Source organism: Echinococcus granulosus (assembly GCF_000524195.1).
Source record: "Echinococcus granulosus chromosome Unknown EG_S00071, whole genome shotgun sequence".
Lineage (NCBI taxonomy): Eukaryota > Metazoa > Platyhelminthes > Cestoda > Cyclophyllidea > Taeniidae > Echinococcus > Echinococcus granulosus.
Genome location: NW_020170451.1, coordinates 215856 through 232369, shown reverse-complemented (window position 1 = coordinate 232369; position 16514 = coordinate 215856). Strand labels below are relative to the sequence as shown.

At 40.2% G+C, this 16514-nt stretch overlaps 1 protein-coding gene across 1 annotated transcript in view; it reads left to right on the top strand. All coding sequences in view use genetic code 11, as the record gives it.

Annotated features, from left to right (window-relative positions):
- The window catches only part of EGR_07170 (NEDD8-activating enzyme E1 catalytic subunit), a gene marked incomplete at both ends in the record, with an annotated part of 32097 nt that overhangs the window by 6310 nt on the left and 9273 nt on the right, over window positions 1-16514 (top strand). Inside the window, 6 exons of the mRNA XM_024496419.1 lie at window positions 750-917; window positions 4495-4593; window positions 5858-5975; window positions 9006-9333; window positions 12025-12481; window positions 14318-14550. Of these exons, the coding sequence (XP_024349174.1) occupies window positions 750-917; window positions 4495-4593; window positions 5858-5975; window positions 9006-9333; window positions 12025-12481; window positions 14318-14550 (1403 nt within the window). The remainder of the gene's footprint in view (window positions 1-749; window positions 918-4494; window positions 4594-5857; window positions 5976-9005; window positions 9334-12024; window positions 12482-14317; window positions 14551-16514) is intronic.

Sequence of the window (16514 nt, the reverse complement as noted above, 5' to 3'; positions counted from 1 at the left end):
ATTAGCGGCGGATGGGAAGGATGAAAATTTATCCGATCGAATAAAGGAAGCTGCTTTACTTGCTTAACTACTTGGGCTTTTGCTCATTTTTTTTGGTTATCCACTCTTTGCTTCTCACTCCACAAGGAAAAAGACGCACTGCAAGTTCTTCAACTTCCTACTTTTTGATTGGCGTTGCGCTTTTCATGTTAATCGTACTAAGCTGAATTGCTTTTTCCTTATGTGGCATTAAATGCCCATGCCCTATAGTGAGTACCAGAATAAATTAGTTTGCAACTTGTTCGCAGTTTGGACCTATTTACACATGGTGCGTTACTATTGTCTCAAGTCGGCTTGATGGACCGCTTTTACCTGTGGCTTCAATCATTCCATTTTAGCCAGTAATTACTTACAGACGGTCAATGGTATATGTCATTAATTTTTGTGACATTGCTCTTTAATTTTCCTCTCACTTCCTTATGTCTCCTCTACCAGGCCGTCTTTGAAAGTCTTCGTTGTGTACGATGTAGTTTTTTTGTATGAAAGGAATAAGTATACTTACATCACTAGTATTAGTGGAGTGAGCCAAAGCACAAATCATGAGATGCTATCTTTGAGAACAGCTCTTCACACAGGTCCATTTTTCCGTTTCATGAATGTATATCTTTAGCTTAAAACTACTTCTTCATAACGTGTAGAACCGCTTGAATTCGTCTTTAACACTTTTTCTTCATCATTAATTGCATAATAGTTAGTATACTTCTTTGCAGAGGATATTCCCAAGTCGGTATTCAGCCTTCTAAAGAACAAAATCTACGTTGTTACGTGCCTGTGTATTTGCTGTGAAATGTTCATCGTCATTGGATTTGCTGGCTTCCTCCCCAAGTATATGGAGATCGAGTATCAAATATCAAAAGCAACGGCCAGCATGATTGCCGGTAAGTCAGTAGACCTGATTTTTTAAATGAAGTAAAAAATCCACGTTGCACCTTATCACCTTCAATCAACTTACCTCTGGTCAAAGTAGTTCTTAAGCTTTTTCATGTTTTTTTAAAACGTCCCCACGTGGTGATTGTAAATTTAAGTGGGTCTTATGCAACTTAGTTATTGGGAATTTGACGAGTTTCAAGAATGAATAAAATAATTATTCTGAATTTCCTTTCACTCCACTTGTCACTTTGATCCCATTATCCCCACCCCTAGGGCTTCGGTAAAGCACCGCTCTTGTCTCTATGACTTCGAAGCATCATTATCAGTCGATTTTTTATCTACAGACCATTCAAAGCCTTATTCAATTTCAACAAACACTTCTGGCTCCTGTTCATTTGCGAGTTTTTCTACAAAGTTTTAGTGATGCAGAATAAGGCCTCCACTCACAAGGCTTCCATTAGTTCCACTTTTTCAATGGAAACTGGGATCTTTGTAGTTCTAACTTAACGTTTGTTAGTTTGATTGCTGTGGTATTGCTTTAATTTTTCAGAACTGATCATGTTACTCAAAAGATTTCGTACAGTCAATTCCCTTTCAAATGTACTCACCAATCCTCCAAATTTACCACACTATGCAAACCTATCAGGAGTGTACTTTTGAGAAGCGCACAATGGGAAAAAAGGCGATATTTCATTGTAACCGCTAAAATGTCCCCAAATACAGGCAAGATAGATCGGTCATTTTATTCATTGCATATTTTCATTATGTAGGATTAATGACTTCTTGATCCATTAATCCCTTAGTACAAGTGGTAGCAATCATTGTCATTGCCAAAAATGTCAAATTCTGATTTTGATACATTTTTTTTTTGATACATTTCTGATCAGTGTACATTCAGTAATCTGAATTTACGAATCGGGTGCCCGATTTTGTCTCCCATTCACTTGAGTGAAATGTCGGCGCATATTCTGATCATTCGTGATCCCATTATCCTTATGCTTTAAATAACTTTAGACTGAGTATCGGTCCACGTGTAGGATATTTTACACTGTAGGATTCGCGAGTTTCAGAATGTGTAAAGTCCGTCTTTCCTGGCATTGTCATGTTTCTTTTTCCAGTGGTCCTTCATCTTTTAACACGCCATGACCATTTGTTTGGCCAACATCACGTTCACCCCAACCTTACCCTTTTGCGTCTGCAAGCGCCCCTATCACACTTTTTTGTCCGCTAGGCACCCTCATTGGTGGTAGTTGTGATGGTTTCTTCATCGTCTAATCACTCTCATATAGCTAACTTCTTTTCTTGCATCTCTAAATGTTTAGTGACTTTCACGTTTAAATCCCGATGCTTTTCATGTAAATAGGTGATGGGCTGGCTTCAATATAACCAGCCAAATACCCGGATTATGCGTCTTCAGAAAAGCCGCATGATGCTGTAGTTTCCTTTTACATCGTCGCTGAATTTATTTGATATGGAGTTGTAAACCCTCATTAGCATTTTTATGAAGGAGTTATTACTCACGTATTTCTGTATGGATGTGAACATATAGTCTTTTCATGTGTTTTTTGATGGCTCAATCACTGTTTACTTGATTGTACTTACCTTAGAAAATATGTTGCGCGTCATTACATTCGAGGGCATAGCATTATTCTGGCAATTTTTTCGCGAATTCGTTCCTCTGTGTCCACATTTTCCTCCGTCAAGTCGTCTTTCTCGTTGGAAACACCTTGAGTAGCACTTCATTCACGGGTGTTTGACCACATTGCACGTGTGATAAAATGGAGGCGTCTGGTGTCTCCTGGTTCCAATCTAGAGTGCATGAATTTTGTATATTACAGGATGTACTCTTGTCGGGAAAATGAACTATGTACTCATTTGCACTCAATCGTTGCATTTGCGGGGTACTTCCTATGTGTCTATTCTTGGTAGGTCACCTACTTTGCGTAATTCTGCAAATTCTGACTTCTGTAGGGGGCTACTGTTGCTCTATATGTCAGTTCTTTCCTCCATCCTTGACTATTTATAGCTTTTAAGTTTTTTTAGTGCATGTGAAATTCCCTCCCAATTTAATTTGTGGCACTTAATTTGTTTCGAGGGTATTTTCATTCTTTGAAAGGCAAATCTATCTCTTCCACGAATCACGAAGGAGTTCGAAATTAATTCCCTTTTAGTCACTTTTCAAAGTCCATCTTCCAGCCCTTTCAGTTTTCCTACTGCCCATAGGAATCCATGCATTTGCGACTCAAATCTGGTGATTGTTCACGTCCACACGTCTTCCTACTACTTAAAAGTCTGTTTTGTTAATCGCAAGTCGTCAAATCTGGATGGCTAGTTTAAGTCGAGGTAAAAATTCGGTGGGGGGGAGGGGGTTTATATCTAATCACCACTTGAAAATAATGTTAAAATTTCGATTCTGAGATATCTCTAGTCACCAATAAAGGGAAACGTAGTGTAGTTGAAGTGGTTCAAATAATTTTTGTTTGTTTTATCTGTATCAATAAATAATCTGACGCATTAGGCTTGACTCAAAGGTCTTACATTTCCAAACTGTAATACACCGCTTTTGGGCCGTCACAACTTTGTCACTGTAAAAGGGACACTTCGTGTTGAGGTGGATTTCCATCTGTTCAAAACGGGTAATTATGCAATTGTATAGTATTCTTCTGTTGAATCATTACTTCTTCATTTTGAAAGCGTAAAGCTCTTCATAATACGGTGAGATGTCAACTTCCGCCTAATATCAGTTTCAAGTGAATCTTAAATTTTGTTACCTGTAGAATGAATTAGATCACGCATCATCACAAAAAAAAACTTTTAGAAAGAAAAATGGACAAAGAATCTGAAATGTTTCCTTTATTGCATTAATCTGTTGAAACTTCTGGAGCCTCAACTGGTGTTATACTCTTGCTTCACAATCCCCTATATTCGCTTTCTTGGTGACGTAACTCAACTCCTAAAGCGTGCTCTAAAATACCTCTCGAACATTTTCCATGCTCCCTTGATAGCCACAAAGGTATACATTTTTCAGTAAAATTTAGGTTCAGAAGTTTTGTGTCATAATCACAAAATCATACTGAACGATTTGTGATGTTATACAACTTTTAATCGAAAACCTCTAATATGGGGAGTGCGTTTATAGGTTAACTTACGAACCGAATTATTGAGAAATTGGCAATCACAATTTTGTTGGAGTTTTTGTTTTCAGGTCCAAATTACGTTTGTTTTTTCAGAAAGCTGTCGATCTCAGTAATCAAACGTAGTAATTGTTTAGCTTTCAAAACCGTTACATCCCCTTCCTTCTTAGTCCTAACTCAACCAACTGCCCTCAGTAATCGGGTTTGTGTTCCCGAATATGTAAATGGAGTAATTTGTTTTGAACTTAGCAGCATATATCACTCCACATTTAATTTAATTTTCACGGCTCTCGTAAAGCACCTTTTTTTCGAGTCTCTGGGTGCGAAAAACCTCTGGAATTCATCCATCCCGCTTAAAACAGTAACCACTGTTTTCCCTACTTTAAGCTACCCAAAAAGGTGCGTTTGAATGAGAGGGCTTGTTTCTAAAATGTCAATTTTGGTTTTCTAGGTGGTCTCATTGTCCCCTCAGGGGCTTTGGGTATACTCGCAGGTGGACTGTTTCTCAACAAGGCGCGTTTAAGTCAAAAAGGCAAGTTGCTCACTGTCAGTTTGTTGCCTCGCACCTTTACTACTGCCCCTAAGCGGCACACTTTTTACTAATAGCCTAAGCGTACATGACTGTACAAAAATACGGAGAGGATGTTCACACTTTTAGCGATAGGGTGGACGTATATGTATCTGGTGCAGTTAAGTCGAGTTCTCATTATTAATGACCTATGATTTATTCGAACTTTGAATGCGAGGTCATGGCTAGTCTAAAACAAGTCACTCGGGTTCAGAGGTGGGAGTTTGTTGTCTTCCCTTCCCAAAAATGTAATTTTTTTAATCAAATGGGAAAAAATTGAAGAACACACAATACATTTGGGTGAACGAATGTTATTCTCAACATTTCCGAAGGCATACTGTTTTTATGAAACACTTTTTCAAAATATCTTACTATGCTTCAGCTGACCATCCTAACCCTTTGACGGACTCGTTTTTGGGCGTTACTAGCATTTCACATGTTCGAATCGGTTTTGCCATTCATGCCCGTTTCCATGTCGATTTCCCCATTCTTTTCCACTTGGGTACCTCTGCCCCTTAAGACCTAAATTGACATTTCCACAAGTAAGCTGTTGACATCGACTGGTCACTGTTGCTGACACGACCCAGTTTTCTTCTGTCTGGATTCTCAACGAATTGCACCATACGTCCTTTCCCACCCTCATCTTCTGTCAGGATAGCGTGAGGACTCATTCGAGACACGTCCTCGTTTGTTTGCCATGAGTTTACTGTGTGGTCCATTTTTACAGGTGAATAAACATACCTTATTAGTCGTGACTATGCGAATGTAAACATTTCAAAAAACTGTGCTGCTGGAACTGATTTATCGACCAGTCACTGCGATGAATGTATGTACCATTAACAACTATAAATGTACACGTGCCGTGCTCTAGTGTCAGGTGTGAATACGGGATAGCTCATACTGCCGTTTTAAAGCAATTTAACCTGAAGGGGGGACCTAATGGTATTGCCTTAAATTGCGAATGCATTTTTAGGAGAAAAATTCAAGACCTTGTTCATAACTGAATTTTCATACCCCGAATATGTGTATTTGGCTCGTTACATGTGCTTCGCCATATATCTTGAAAAGCGTTCTGATGTTACTTTACCTAGTGGCTTTCAAGGGCTGACCGTCACTTGCTGATGATTCTTCGGTCCTTCTTTGGCGATTGGATAACCAGCAAAGTTTTTTTGACATATTTTGTAATAAGCGTTGACTTGGAACGAACTCATATCACGCTTAATCACATATTTTTTCTCTTCTGTAGGCGCTGTTCTCTTTGTGTTTTGCATCAACTTCTTCATTGTCGGCTGCATGAGTTCCTTCTTTTTCCTCGGTTGTGAAAATCCCAAAATCGCTGGGTTCACTGTCCCCTACCCCTCAGGGTGAGTTCATGCATTTTGGTCCCCAGTTTTAGTTGGTAATTTGCGCCGCATTTTTCTCTCCTTATGGTCTGGGATAGGGTAGTGAAACGTAAAGGACTAATAAACTATACGTGTTATTTTCCAAGTAAGATTGGGATGGTGTCTATTTCTCTGTTTTACAATTTTTTTTCGCGTGTAGTTTTCGTTGGTGTAATATGTTAGAAAGTTTGTGATTTCCTCTTGCTTTCCAAATACCACAAAAAAGACGATACAACAACATTGATTAGCGTTATTTGTATTCCGATCATAAAAGTTGGCTAATACGTGGCATCACGCCAAAGGTTGTGAAACCTACTGTCATCTTTTCATCTGAATTACGGTGTGTTTTACCCATAAAATTGATGCTGCTAAGTTAAACGTTCAGTTCAAAAGGCATTAATAGGAGTCCTATTCCCAGTTTGGCAGGAGTGCTGCTTATGATGCAGTGCGGTGCATGAGCAGTCTTTTTGCACTATTATTTTAAACCTTAGTTACGGTTGCTTCAAACGTCGGAAATTCGGGATAGTAACCAATAATCTCTGTTTGTTTTTACTTCTAACATGCAAAGTTATTTGTACATCAAGCGAATAGTTTTATCTGTACTGATTCGATTAGTTATTAATGGCAATCTCTGCTTCTGGCCTTTGATGATGCAGCGAAAACTTGCTTTTATTCTGGTGTAATATTCATAAAATAATCACCTTCCAAAAAAACGAAATTTGTCATTTCGATGTGATGTTTAATCCAGGCAAAATCGCGCGAGTATTATGCGACTTGACAATGCTCCAGTCTCTGCTAATGTCCGGGAAAAGTGTTAACTGTTATTATTACGTCATGCTAACCGGAGCGGCCGTTTCGTATAGCGCCAATTTTTCTACTCAAAGTTGTAAATTCCTTCTGCCTACAGGAAGCAGTACGCGAGTGTAGTCAGCTTCCGACGGTTTGAGTTATAAATGGTTAAGAAATTACTGCCCTTTTCCGAGAACTTTTCAGGTAGAAAAACCCTACAAATTGTCACTTTAATCGAATGTTGATAATGCCTCTTCAACACAAAGCAGACTGACGTCAGTTTATCTATAGTTGTAGTGTCTTGGACTATTTTAGCTCCCACTTTGCACTTATTTGTTCTATGCAGGTTAACAATTCGTCTAATTTTACCTTGAATACAAAAACCCAAAATATGTCGCAAACGCAGTAGCCTGAAATCTATGTATGCTCATAGGCGAGAAAATGTACTACATATTTGCATCGTCTGTTTGATTTTACATTTCTTGGTATGTTATTGGCTATTTCCCTTTTTACCTGCCCTGAAGCAAATCGGACCAGTTTAATAATCAAGCTTTTATTTCACAGAGGAACGTAAACTTTTTATGTGTGCTCCTGACCAAGGGAACGGGCTTGTAGTGTTTTTATAACCGTGCTTTATAGACGTTTTCATTCAAAAAGTGCATCAGCTTCGTGTTCATAACACGCTTTTCAAAATTGCTGGAGTAAACTTTAGACCTTCCTCAATGAGAGGCATCAATTCCATCGTCCAAAGAGTATTGTTCCAGTTGGAAATGACGAATATGCTATTCTGCATGATCGTAGTGTGAAGGAGCTATTTCTTTAATGCCTTTTCAACATGGCAGCACCCCTCCGCCAGGCTTCCTTTTCGTTAAGTGGTGTTAACCTTGTTTTTTGCACTTTGAGTCCACTACTTTCAGACCTCAAGAAATGTTTCTCTTTGACGGGTTTTTTAATAGGGAACAATGATAATTACAGTAATGTTTTCAACTTTTGCATCTTATTATTTCATTCAGAGTACTTTTTATTTGCGTTTGTATAGCAGAATTTATAAAAACACTCGATTTGCCCGTGAAATTTCACATGAAGCGCCACATTTTTGCTTCTCCCTTTAATCTCGCGTCCTGATCACCATCAAGACACTGCTGGTTTCCGCTTACCCCGCCCTAGTTCCTCATGCACCCGAGCCAATCCGTCCGTTTCCTCTTCCTGTTTTGACTGACCTGAAATCGAGAGGCGAAGGTATGTCATTAGCGTGGTCGACCTTGAAGTGCACTAAGCTCCCAGTTTCTGTTTGGATTTCGTCGTTTTTTGTCTGGACTTTCCCCCCCCCCCCCCCCCGTCGCATTCTCCTTACTTTGCATTGAGCGAGCAAACGCGCATGCATTTTGCTTGCAGGTGAAAAGGTACGGAGTCAAGTCGATGAGTAGGCGGATAGGCTAATGTTAAATTTTTCCTCGGCCAATTTCAGTCGGAGTAAACAGAATGGACTAGTAAATAAAGCACAATATGCACCCTTATTTAATCACTTATTCATTCAATACCTACCTAGAAGAGGTGATTGGTGTTATGAAAGTCAACTATGAAGGTATTAGTGAAGCACTTAACGGTGTATTCTGGGAATGTCTGAAATGGTAGTTACTTTCCAGCACCATTTCTCTGCCACTTATGAATATTTTAATTACATTCCTATCACACAGTCTAATTTCCTATATTTTTTCCAAGCTTTTTCTGTTGTTTCTTAGTTTTACAAACTCTCACCTTCACAATGGCACGAAAATACGTGCTTAAATTGCGACACTCATCAACGCGTTTTTTATTTTACTGTAAGCAGAACAATTATGGGAGGACAACTCTGGTGCTTATTTATTTACAAGTCATGGTATGGTTTTGGAGCTAGAGACGTTGTTGCTGCTTTACCCTTATTCCGGTGCTTTGGAATGTGGTTCATTTTGGTAAAATTTTGAGCTTGAGTTCTCCTTTGGGCTTTCTTACGTAGAGGTAGCTACCGATTTGCAATCTGTTCATTGAAAAATTCCAATCTTTTTTGTGTTGTAATCGTAATGACTGGAGCTGAGGTGTCCTTTTTCCTCTCATGTAGGTTTTATGGAAGAAGCGATAAAACAAGATGATTCGATATGTGTTGGACGACGCATCGTTTCATCTCGAGTGGTACTTTATTCGTTAACTGGCACCCAGACTAACGTCAGCCCGCTTTTATTACAGGCGTGATAATTATTATTTACGTAACTACGTGCATGCACAAAAGGGTTTCCTACCCGTTACAATTTTACCCATGACCAGTACCCTACGCGTGTGCATTTCTCTTTCAGTTGCCATTTCGCATCTATCCACATTCTATAGATCCTCTGAGACTGCTGACACCAATGTGTCTAGGACCGCGAAACCCTGGGAAGTGGAGTGCTGCCGATCGTGTGGTTGTAATCCCAATGTTTGGAAACCCGTGTGTCACGCTAAAACCAACACGATCTTCTTCTCACCCTGCTATGCTGGCTGTGCAAAGGGACCTACCTTCTTGCCTACCAATAGTCAGGTACACAATTTCTTTCATTTTTCTCTCGATCCACCACTCCCAATAGTGTTCTGATGCCGATAATTTACTGTTTCGCATTGCGAATTGACGTCGTATCGGCGAATCATATGATGCCCTGCGGATGTTTATAGCTTATACTAAATGAAAGCTGTTCTTATGTGATTTACCCATCCAATAAGTAAGTACACTGAAATTTGTTGCCCGTTGGCCTATTTCAGTGGGAGGGATAGCAACATCTTTCTCGTGCTACGGAATTTTCGCCAAATGCCACCCAATTATACGTACTGCTAATTCCCGTCATAATTGCTACACCGTACTATAATCGTAAAGATAATGGTCCCGTTTGGCTGAAGATTTGTTACACATCGTTGTACATTCACTCTTTCTCCCTTTCAAGTATCAAGGTAAAATTAACAAATTCGCCGCTAAGTGTTCCGGTTACTCTATTTGCTCTGGGATGCTACTTTGAGGGTATTCTTTCATCTATGCAATGTGCAGCTCCGCACCTACGACCGCGGACTTATAAGTCTCCATAATTGACGAATTTCAAATATGTCTGGTCTATGATTGTGCTAATGCAAATGACGTTGCATGAAACCGGTGGTATTCACAAAACACGAAAGGCACTCCGAATTGCTATGTTCTCTTTCGTAGAGTCTTTTTGCAAAGTTGCCCTAGTGGATGAGACAAGCTCATGCTTTGACATCTGTTTCGGCTTGTGGGGTCTACATTAGAGCATCTCTGCCCACGGTGGTGCCTTTGCTGCTCCATTTTCTTTTCACATTGTTAACAAAGAAAGTTCGGAATCTTAGATGGAACTCTTAACCCGTGGTTGGCGCAACCTATTTGAGTTATCTAACTTTCATGGTTCGCTGAGAAACTCTTTATTTGTGAACTGTGAATTTAACGAAAGTCCACTTTCTCTGGGCCGAGTGTTTTTTATTTTTCACTCATAAAGTATTAAACAGAAACCTTAGTCTTCGCTCATACTAATTTTTCCTATTTACAAAAGTCCTCAGGCTGTGAAAAGGATGAGGTTAGTATTTTTAATTTTTAGCTGTTTTTTATCATTCGTTAAAAACTAATGCAGCTCTTTGTTAGTAAAAGTTCATGTTGAATTGTAAAGTTTTGCTGTTTGACCCACATACTTGATTGTGTTATTAAAATACATTATTTTGCGCACAGAACTATTGTTGTGTGTTTTGTTCTACGAAAATGGGTGTCAATCTAGCGTAAACACCAATTTACATTACCGCCGTGGCAAATTTTTCAAGTGTTCGTCACGGGTACATTTATTACCAATGCGTTTACGGTGTTCTCTGTTTACTTTCCATTCAGAGTTTGATTTTACTCCTCAAAAATTATAAGAGTTGTTCCTTTCCTAATTCAACGATTAACGATGCTCGTTTGTGGCGCCGTTGTGCTTACTCACAACTGTAGTTTAATGTTTTCATTTAGCTATTTTATTTCAACTCAAAAGACTTTTCATCATTGATATTCCATAAATCTCATTTACTTCATTTTCAAAAGACATGCTCATGAATGTAGTTAGTCGCGAAGCAACAAAATTCGGACAAATTTTGTTCACTTTTAATCCCCCTCACTCTTCTGCTAAATGCCAGTATTTTTGCCTATTAATTCGAATCCATCACTACTATTACTTTACAAATTAATGGAGTTCATTTAGAAGCGTTAGCTCACTCTTTCTAAATATGAAATCAGGATCACAGGGGAAGCTCCACCATCACAATCCGTAAGATATAAGTTTTGCTTATTTTGTGCTATCCAACAACTAAACAATTCCTATTCTTGAATAAAAAGTCTTCGATCTTCTTAACTCAACCACTTAGTTTGCAATGCGGTTTCGGTGCAACCAGTTACCACCACCCGATGAAGAATACGCATCACACCTGTGTGGCATTGGTATCAAACGTATTAGTTGTCTTTAACAAAGTAAGGTGGGATTTCACTTATTTTTAAACGGTTCTATTGGCATCAAATAAAAAACCACCCTTACTAGCGATTTTTGATTGTATCCGTTTTCTTGAAATATTCAGAGCCTCAGATGGAGGGGGTACTTCTTTGGGTCCTCAATCATGCAGCTTTAAGCGCTCTTACAGGTGCAGTGGCACCTGTAAAACCATTTATCATTCAATTGGCAAACATTACCTATACATAACGTATAGTCTAGCTTTCTAACATGGTGTTTAGGGCGTTTGATGGTGAAAATGTTTCTATGACCAGAATGATTTTAGTTAGAATCTGTAATAAATAGTATTGAAGCGGTCACAAGCGAGCAAAATTTAGCTGGCATGTGTATCTATACTTAATGTGTTTTTACCTAACAAACAGGGTTGACCTCAGAATCTGTTATTCTGAGCTCTTCTGTTTCGGTATTCGAATCATCAGTTAGTGAAAGTGTACACATGATTTTGCAAGTTTCTATTCTACAACACTCGTGAACTTGCACTCCATTTAATCGTTAAATGGATACGTTTTGGTGAGGCTGTTTCAAGCATTTCAATGCATGTTTTCGCGTTCTTAACAGGATCTAATTACTTAAACTATTCGATGCCGTAAATACTCCTTTGGATACCCAATTTGTTTTCAATGATTTGTCACAAACGGTTTCCCTATTTAATCGGCAAGTGTAGGAGTCTTACTTAAATTACACTGTACTTTACGTTACAGTACATCTACCACCACTGCAACTGCCTACTTAGCTTCGCTGATACTCCCAACAACGAATCTGTGTTCCTAAGGGATAGCAGTATGGTGTTAGCGATCGAGACAGGAGGAGCGGGTGAAGCGTCCTCGCAAATTTTCGATGACGAGGTATTTGCGGGTGTGTGCGCACCGGGCTGCAAGACGCTGATACCCTTCGTGTGCTTCCTCACAATCCTCCTCTTCCTTACTGGAGTGATCCAGAACCCCTTGCTCATGGTGACGATGCGCTCGGTGAGGCACAGTCAGCGCTCCCTTGCCCTCGGGCTCCAGTTTGTCATAATTCGCCTTCTTGCCAACCTGCCCTCCCCCATCGCCTTCGGTAGGGCCATCGACGGAGCTTGCCTCCTATGGAAGGACGAGTGCGGACGTAGGGGTGATTGCGCCTTCATGGACCTCAAACAGCTCACTCAGTACATTACCGGTGCGTACTACCCTTCTCCTCATTTTCGCTCTCTGCACGAGCCATTGCTTGGTTTCTCGTTTCAAGGACTCTCATTACGTTTACCACGTTTGTGGCATGCTCTGCCCTCTATATTCCCTTATGATCTCATCTAGAAGGCATTAGAAGGGAAGTATTCGATGCAAGGATCTACCTCTTCTTTTGCTCCGAGGCATGTTGAGAGATGGGAGATTCCTTGGAATTGTTAAACTATTGCTCATCTTTTTTGTTCAGCATAAAACACTGAAGATATAGGCAATTCCTTCACTACGCTAGCCTAATACTACCCATTGGTCGATGCCTTTCTGCCTTTTGTAATTTTCCTATCAAAGATTTCTTAATGTTTCTTTCCCAAGTCAGTGTTACCGACTCATCACTTTTTGGTCTCTTGCTTGTATAAAAGAATGGGTGTGATATCAACAATGTTTTGATTTTATACCTTTGTGAAATCTGCAGCTTACGTAACTGAATGATCATTGGGTACCAAGTAATCTTTAACACCTATTCGCTTATTGCGGTTTCCATTACCTGTAAAAGGGTCTCTTACATCGAGCTATGATGCGCTCCTGATATAACGCTTCGAAAGATAGTAGAGAGGGGATAAATAATGGCTACAAACTACTTGCTTAGTCAGTAAATTCATTTTGATCTATGTCCTACGGTTTTGAGGTACATTGAGATTGTCACAATCCTACCATGGGCTCAATTGACGCCTAATTTTGCATTTGTTCGCATTTTTTTTGTCCATTTTGAGTAGTTAAGAGTGTACATTCGTCAATGTTCCCATTGAAAATGCGTATGAGGTGTGCTTTTGCCTTTGTCGAGTGTTTACCTTGCGATCTATGATTTAGTCTCCTTTCACTCAAATTCAGTTTTATTTGAAAACAGTTTTATTTCGCATTAGTAATTATAAGCCTTGTCCTTGACTTTGGAAAATCTTCTAAATGCGTCATTTTTTAATTTTATACTAAGTTATTGTTAGCATCAGGGTTGCTTCAGCTCCCATCGCTCACTTAGTGGTTCTTGAAGGTTAAAATTATGCGAAATTGATACAAAAATAAGTAAAAGGGTTCCGTTTTTGAAATCCCGGAGTCACGTCATTTAGTGGCTTGAGTTTTTGATAATTGTAACTGATAATGCCGTTTTTATGCCTAAAATTGAAATGCCCACGACGGCTCTCCCTGACCACGATCTATGAGGTCAAATGGGTTAACGCTGGCTGATCCAAGCGTAGAGCCGGCAGCATGCATTGCTTTGTCCCTATGGGTTCGTGTGCATACACGTAGACACACATGCATGCGTGGACCCATGTGTATTCAAAGCACGACCATTTTGCTTCGTCGTTACGCAGCTGCCTCTGTCCCGTTACGTGATGAGCATTGCTTTAAAGCCTTATTGATGAAAGTAAACAGTGACGCACAGTGGGGTAGTGGCCTTTCTCTACATTTGACCGAATTTAGTCATAAAACTAGGACTTTTTATCTGTATTACAACAATATAGAATAGCTTTTAGAGGTTAGCAATTACTAAGATAGATGCTGGCTGAGAGAGTTATACCCTCAAAGTGGAGACTGTTAGCACAATAAATTTGCTCTCCCACCTCTTTTTTGTAATGTTCATCATAGCCATTTCGCTGCAGATGCTGTGCACTTTACAGTCCATAGTTTAAATGAATTACTTTCGATATTAATTTGTAGATTGTGACAACTCGTCTTAAGTAGTTGTAGAAGTTGTCATACCATCTAGAACAAACGCCTAAACACAATTGATGGTTGCTGAAGTCGATCTGGAGCTGACACGTGTGCTATTTGGTTGCAGGTCTCGGAGTGACAGTGAAGGGCTCGAGTCTGCTGGTCTACATAGTGCTGGTGTGCCTGCTCTCGCGACGATACCCCAGTGCCTCGGGCTCTGGTGCTGACGAGGAGTTGGTGGTGAACAAACTTTGTAGCGATGATGCCCTCCAACAACGCTCGACACCCGACAGTCATCAAGCTGTTGTAGAGAACGCTAAGACCTGGGATGAACTTGCCAACCAGCCAATCAAGAAAATGGTTAATCAACCAATGGATAGCGGTGGTAGTTCTCCTGACACCACCTAACTCGTGGTCTTTCCTGCTTCCTCTCACCTAACTAGGTGCCACACGTGCATTTCATTTCCTCGAAGGTGTTGACACGCGTCACCAGCTCTACTATCCCCAGAACCATTAGTTGTATTACTATTAGTATTACCGCTCCATTGTTCCTACTCTTTTTATTTCATGTCTGGGCTCTATCTTTTCCCTCTTCTTCCGCTTATCCGAAGTGCACTTATTAGGTTGTGCTGCTATCTCTGAGTCGCTAACGCCGTCACAACTATCACCACCACCCTCATCACCAACGCCGTTGCTCCACACCTACTGATATTGATACCTGAGGATTTTTATTTGTCATTGATTACTTTTTTTATAGGAACACTTCATTTGGTGCCCCCATGTACGAGGCTATTTGATTATGTTGTTTGAATTGGATGTGAAAGCTCAGTATAGTGGAAAGCCATAAAAGATTTCCGCATTTTGAGTTTTATACCCTCGAATATAAAAAGAAACTGTTACTACACGTTATTTGGCGTTGGGAGTCTTCATGATACAAATTAAAGAGCTGGGCTTTGACAAAGCGTCGTGATTTTGGTTGCTAATTTCAGTACCTGGGTTGATCACGGTACATTGTTTTCAACCGGTGGGAAGGTGAGAATTCGGGTTAGCGCCTTGGCCTGTTATGACGTCCTGCAGTGTACCAGAAACGTGCGCATGAGTTGCAGAGTATCTCCAGAGGTGAATCCGTAGTTTGTGCCCATCCTCGCGACTAATAATGCCATACGGGAGAGAGGCTTTCGCATGCACATCCATGAGATCTAGCGGTGTTTGTTGAATAAACTAGACTAAATAGTGTGGTAGATAGACTTGACTCCACTTTATTTATAGGTTGCATCAACTCCAATGCGTCTCAAGAGAGTGCTTGATTAATTTAGATAATTCATTCACAAGCTTTCTGTTTCCCAGAAATTGATTTTCAGTGTACATTGATAGTTATCAAATTTATTCTGGGGCACCGAAAGAAGGCCTGTCAAGGGCAATAACGACTGATGGGAAGCAGTTTGAGTATATAAATGGAAGGGTGTGCCCAGATCCAAGAAATAAATTTAATGAGTTGATGTTTGCGTAAATGCATTTTTAAAAGCGCGCCTTCCATTTTCCACAACGTGTGCTACCACATGGCACACCGACTCTTCGACAGAGCATATAGACCCTTTAGTTGCCTGCATTTGAAAAATGAATGATCACCCATAGTCAGGTAAACTATTAAAACTTTAGCTAAAGCTCGTGTCACTATGCAATAAGCATAGTTTCTGTATTATTATGGGCAACGATATTTCTCCTGCGTAGCTCGAACACATAAACCTCGCAGGCCACATTTCCACATTGCGACATGGACCTCAGCCAGGCTTATAATCTTCCAGCTTTTCTGGATTTTGGGCTAATTGGAATTTGTGGAAGACTCAGAGTGCCGGACGAATGAGAACATGGCATGAGGAATCGAAATTTTGACTCCGGAAAGCAAGTAGCGTCTCTGTAATACGATAGTGGTTTATCCCTCGGTTTTGGTGAGGCGCCACTTTTGTACTTTGAATTAGCCCCCTTGTACCTCGCTGGGTGGGCTGGCCTTTCGGGCCATGCCAATAGCCCAGACACCTTCTATGCACTGAATACATATTCTGCCCGAGTATTGTGTCTTCTTTCGTCTTCAGGGAGTCTCGGGACGCTACATTGGTGGCAGCGGAAAGCGAACCCGATCTTAAATGACATTTATCCTGATTTTCCACTTCTGCGTGATAAGCCTTAGTGGGGCGGAAGGAGTACATAATGCTACGGATGGGAGAATGGTGATGACGTCTAACAGAAGGGTTGATGTTGACGTCTACCTTCGGCATCTCTCCCAGTCCCGCGTTCTGCAGAAAAGCTATTAACAACTGAAGCGA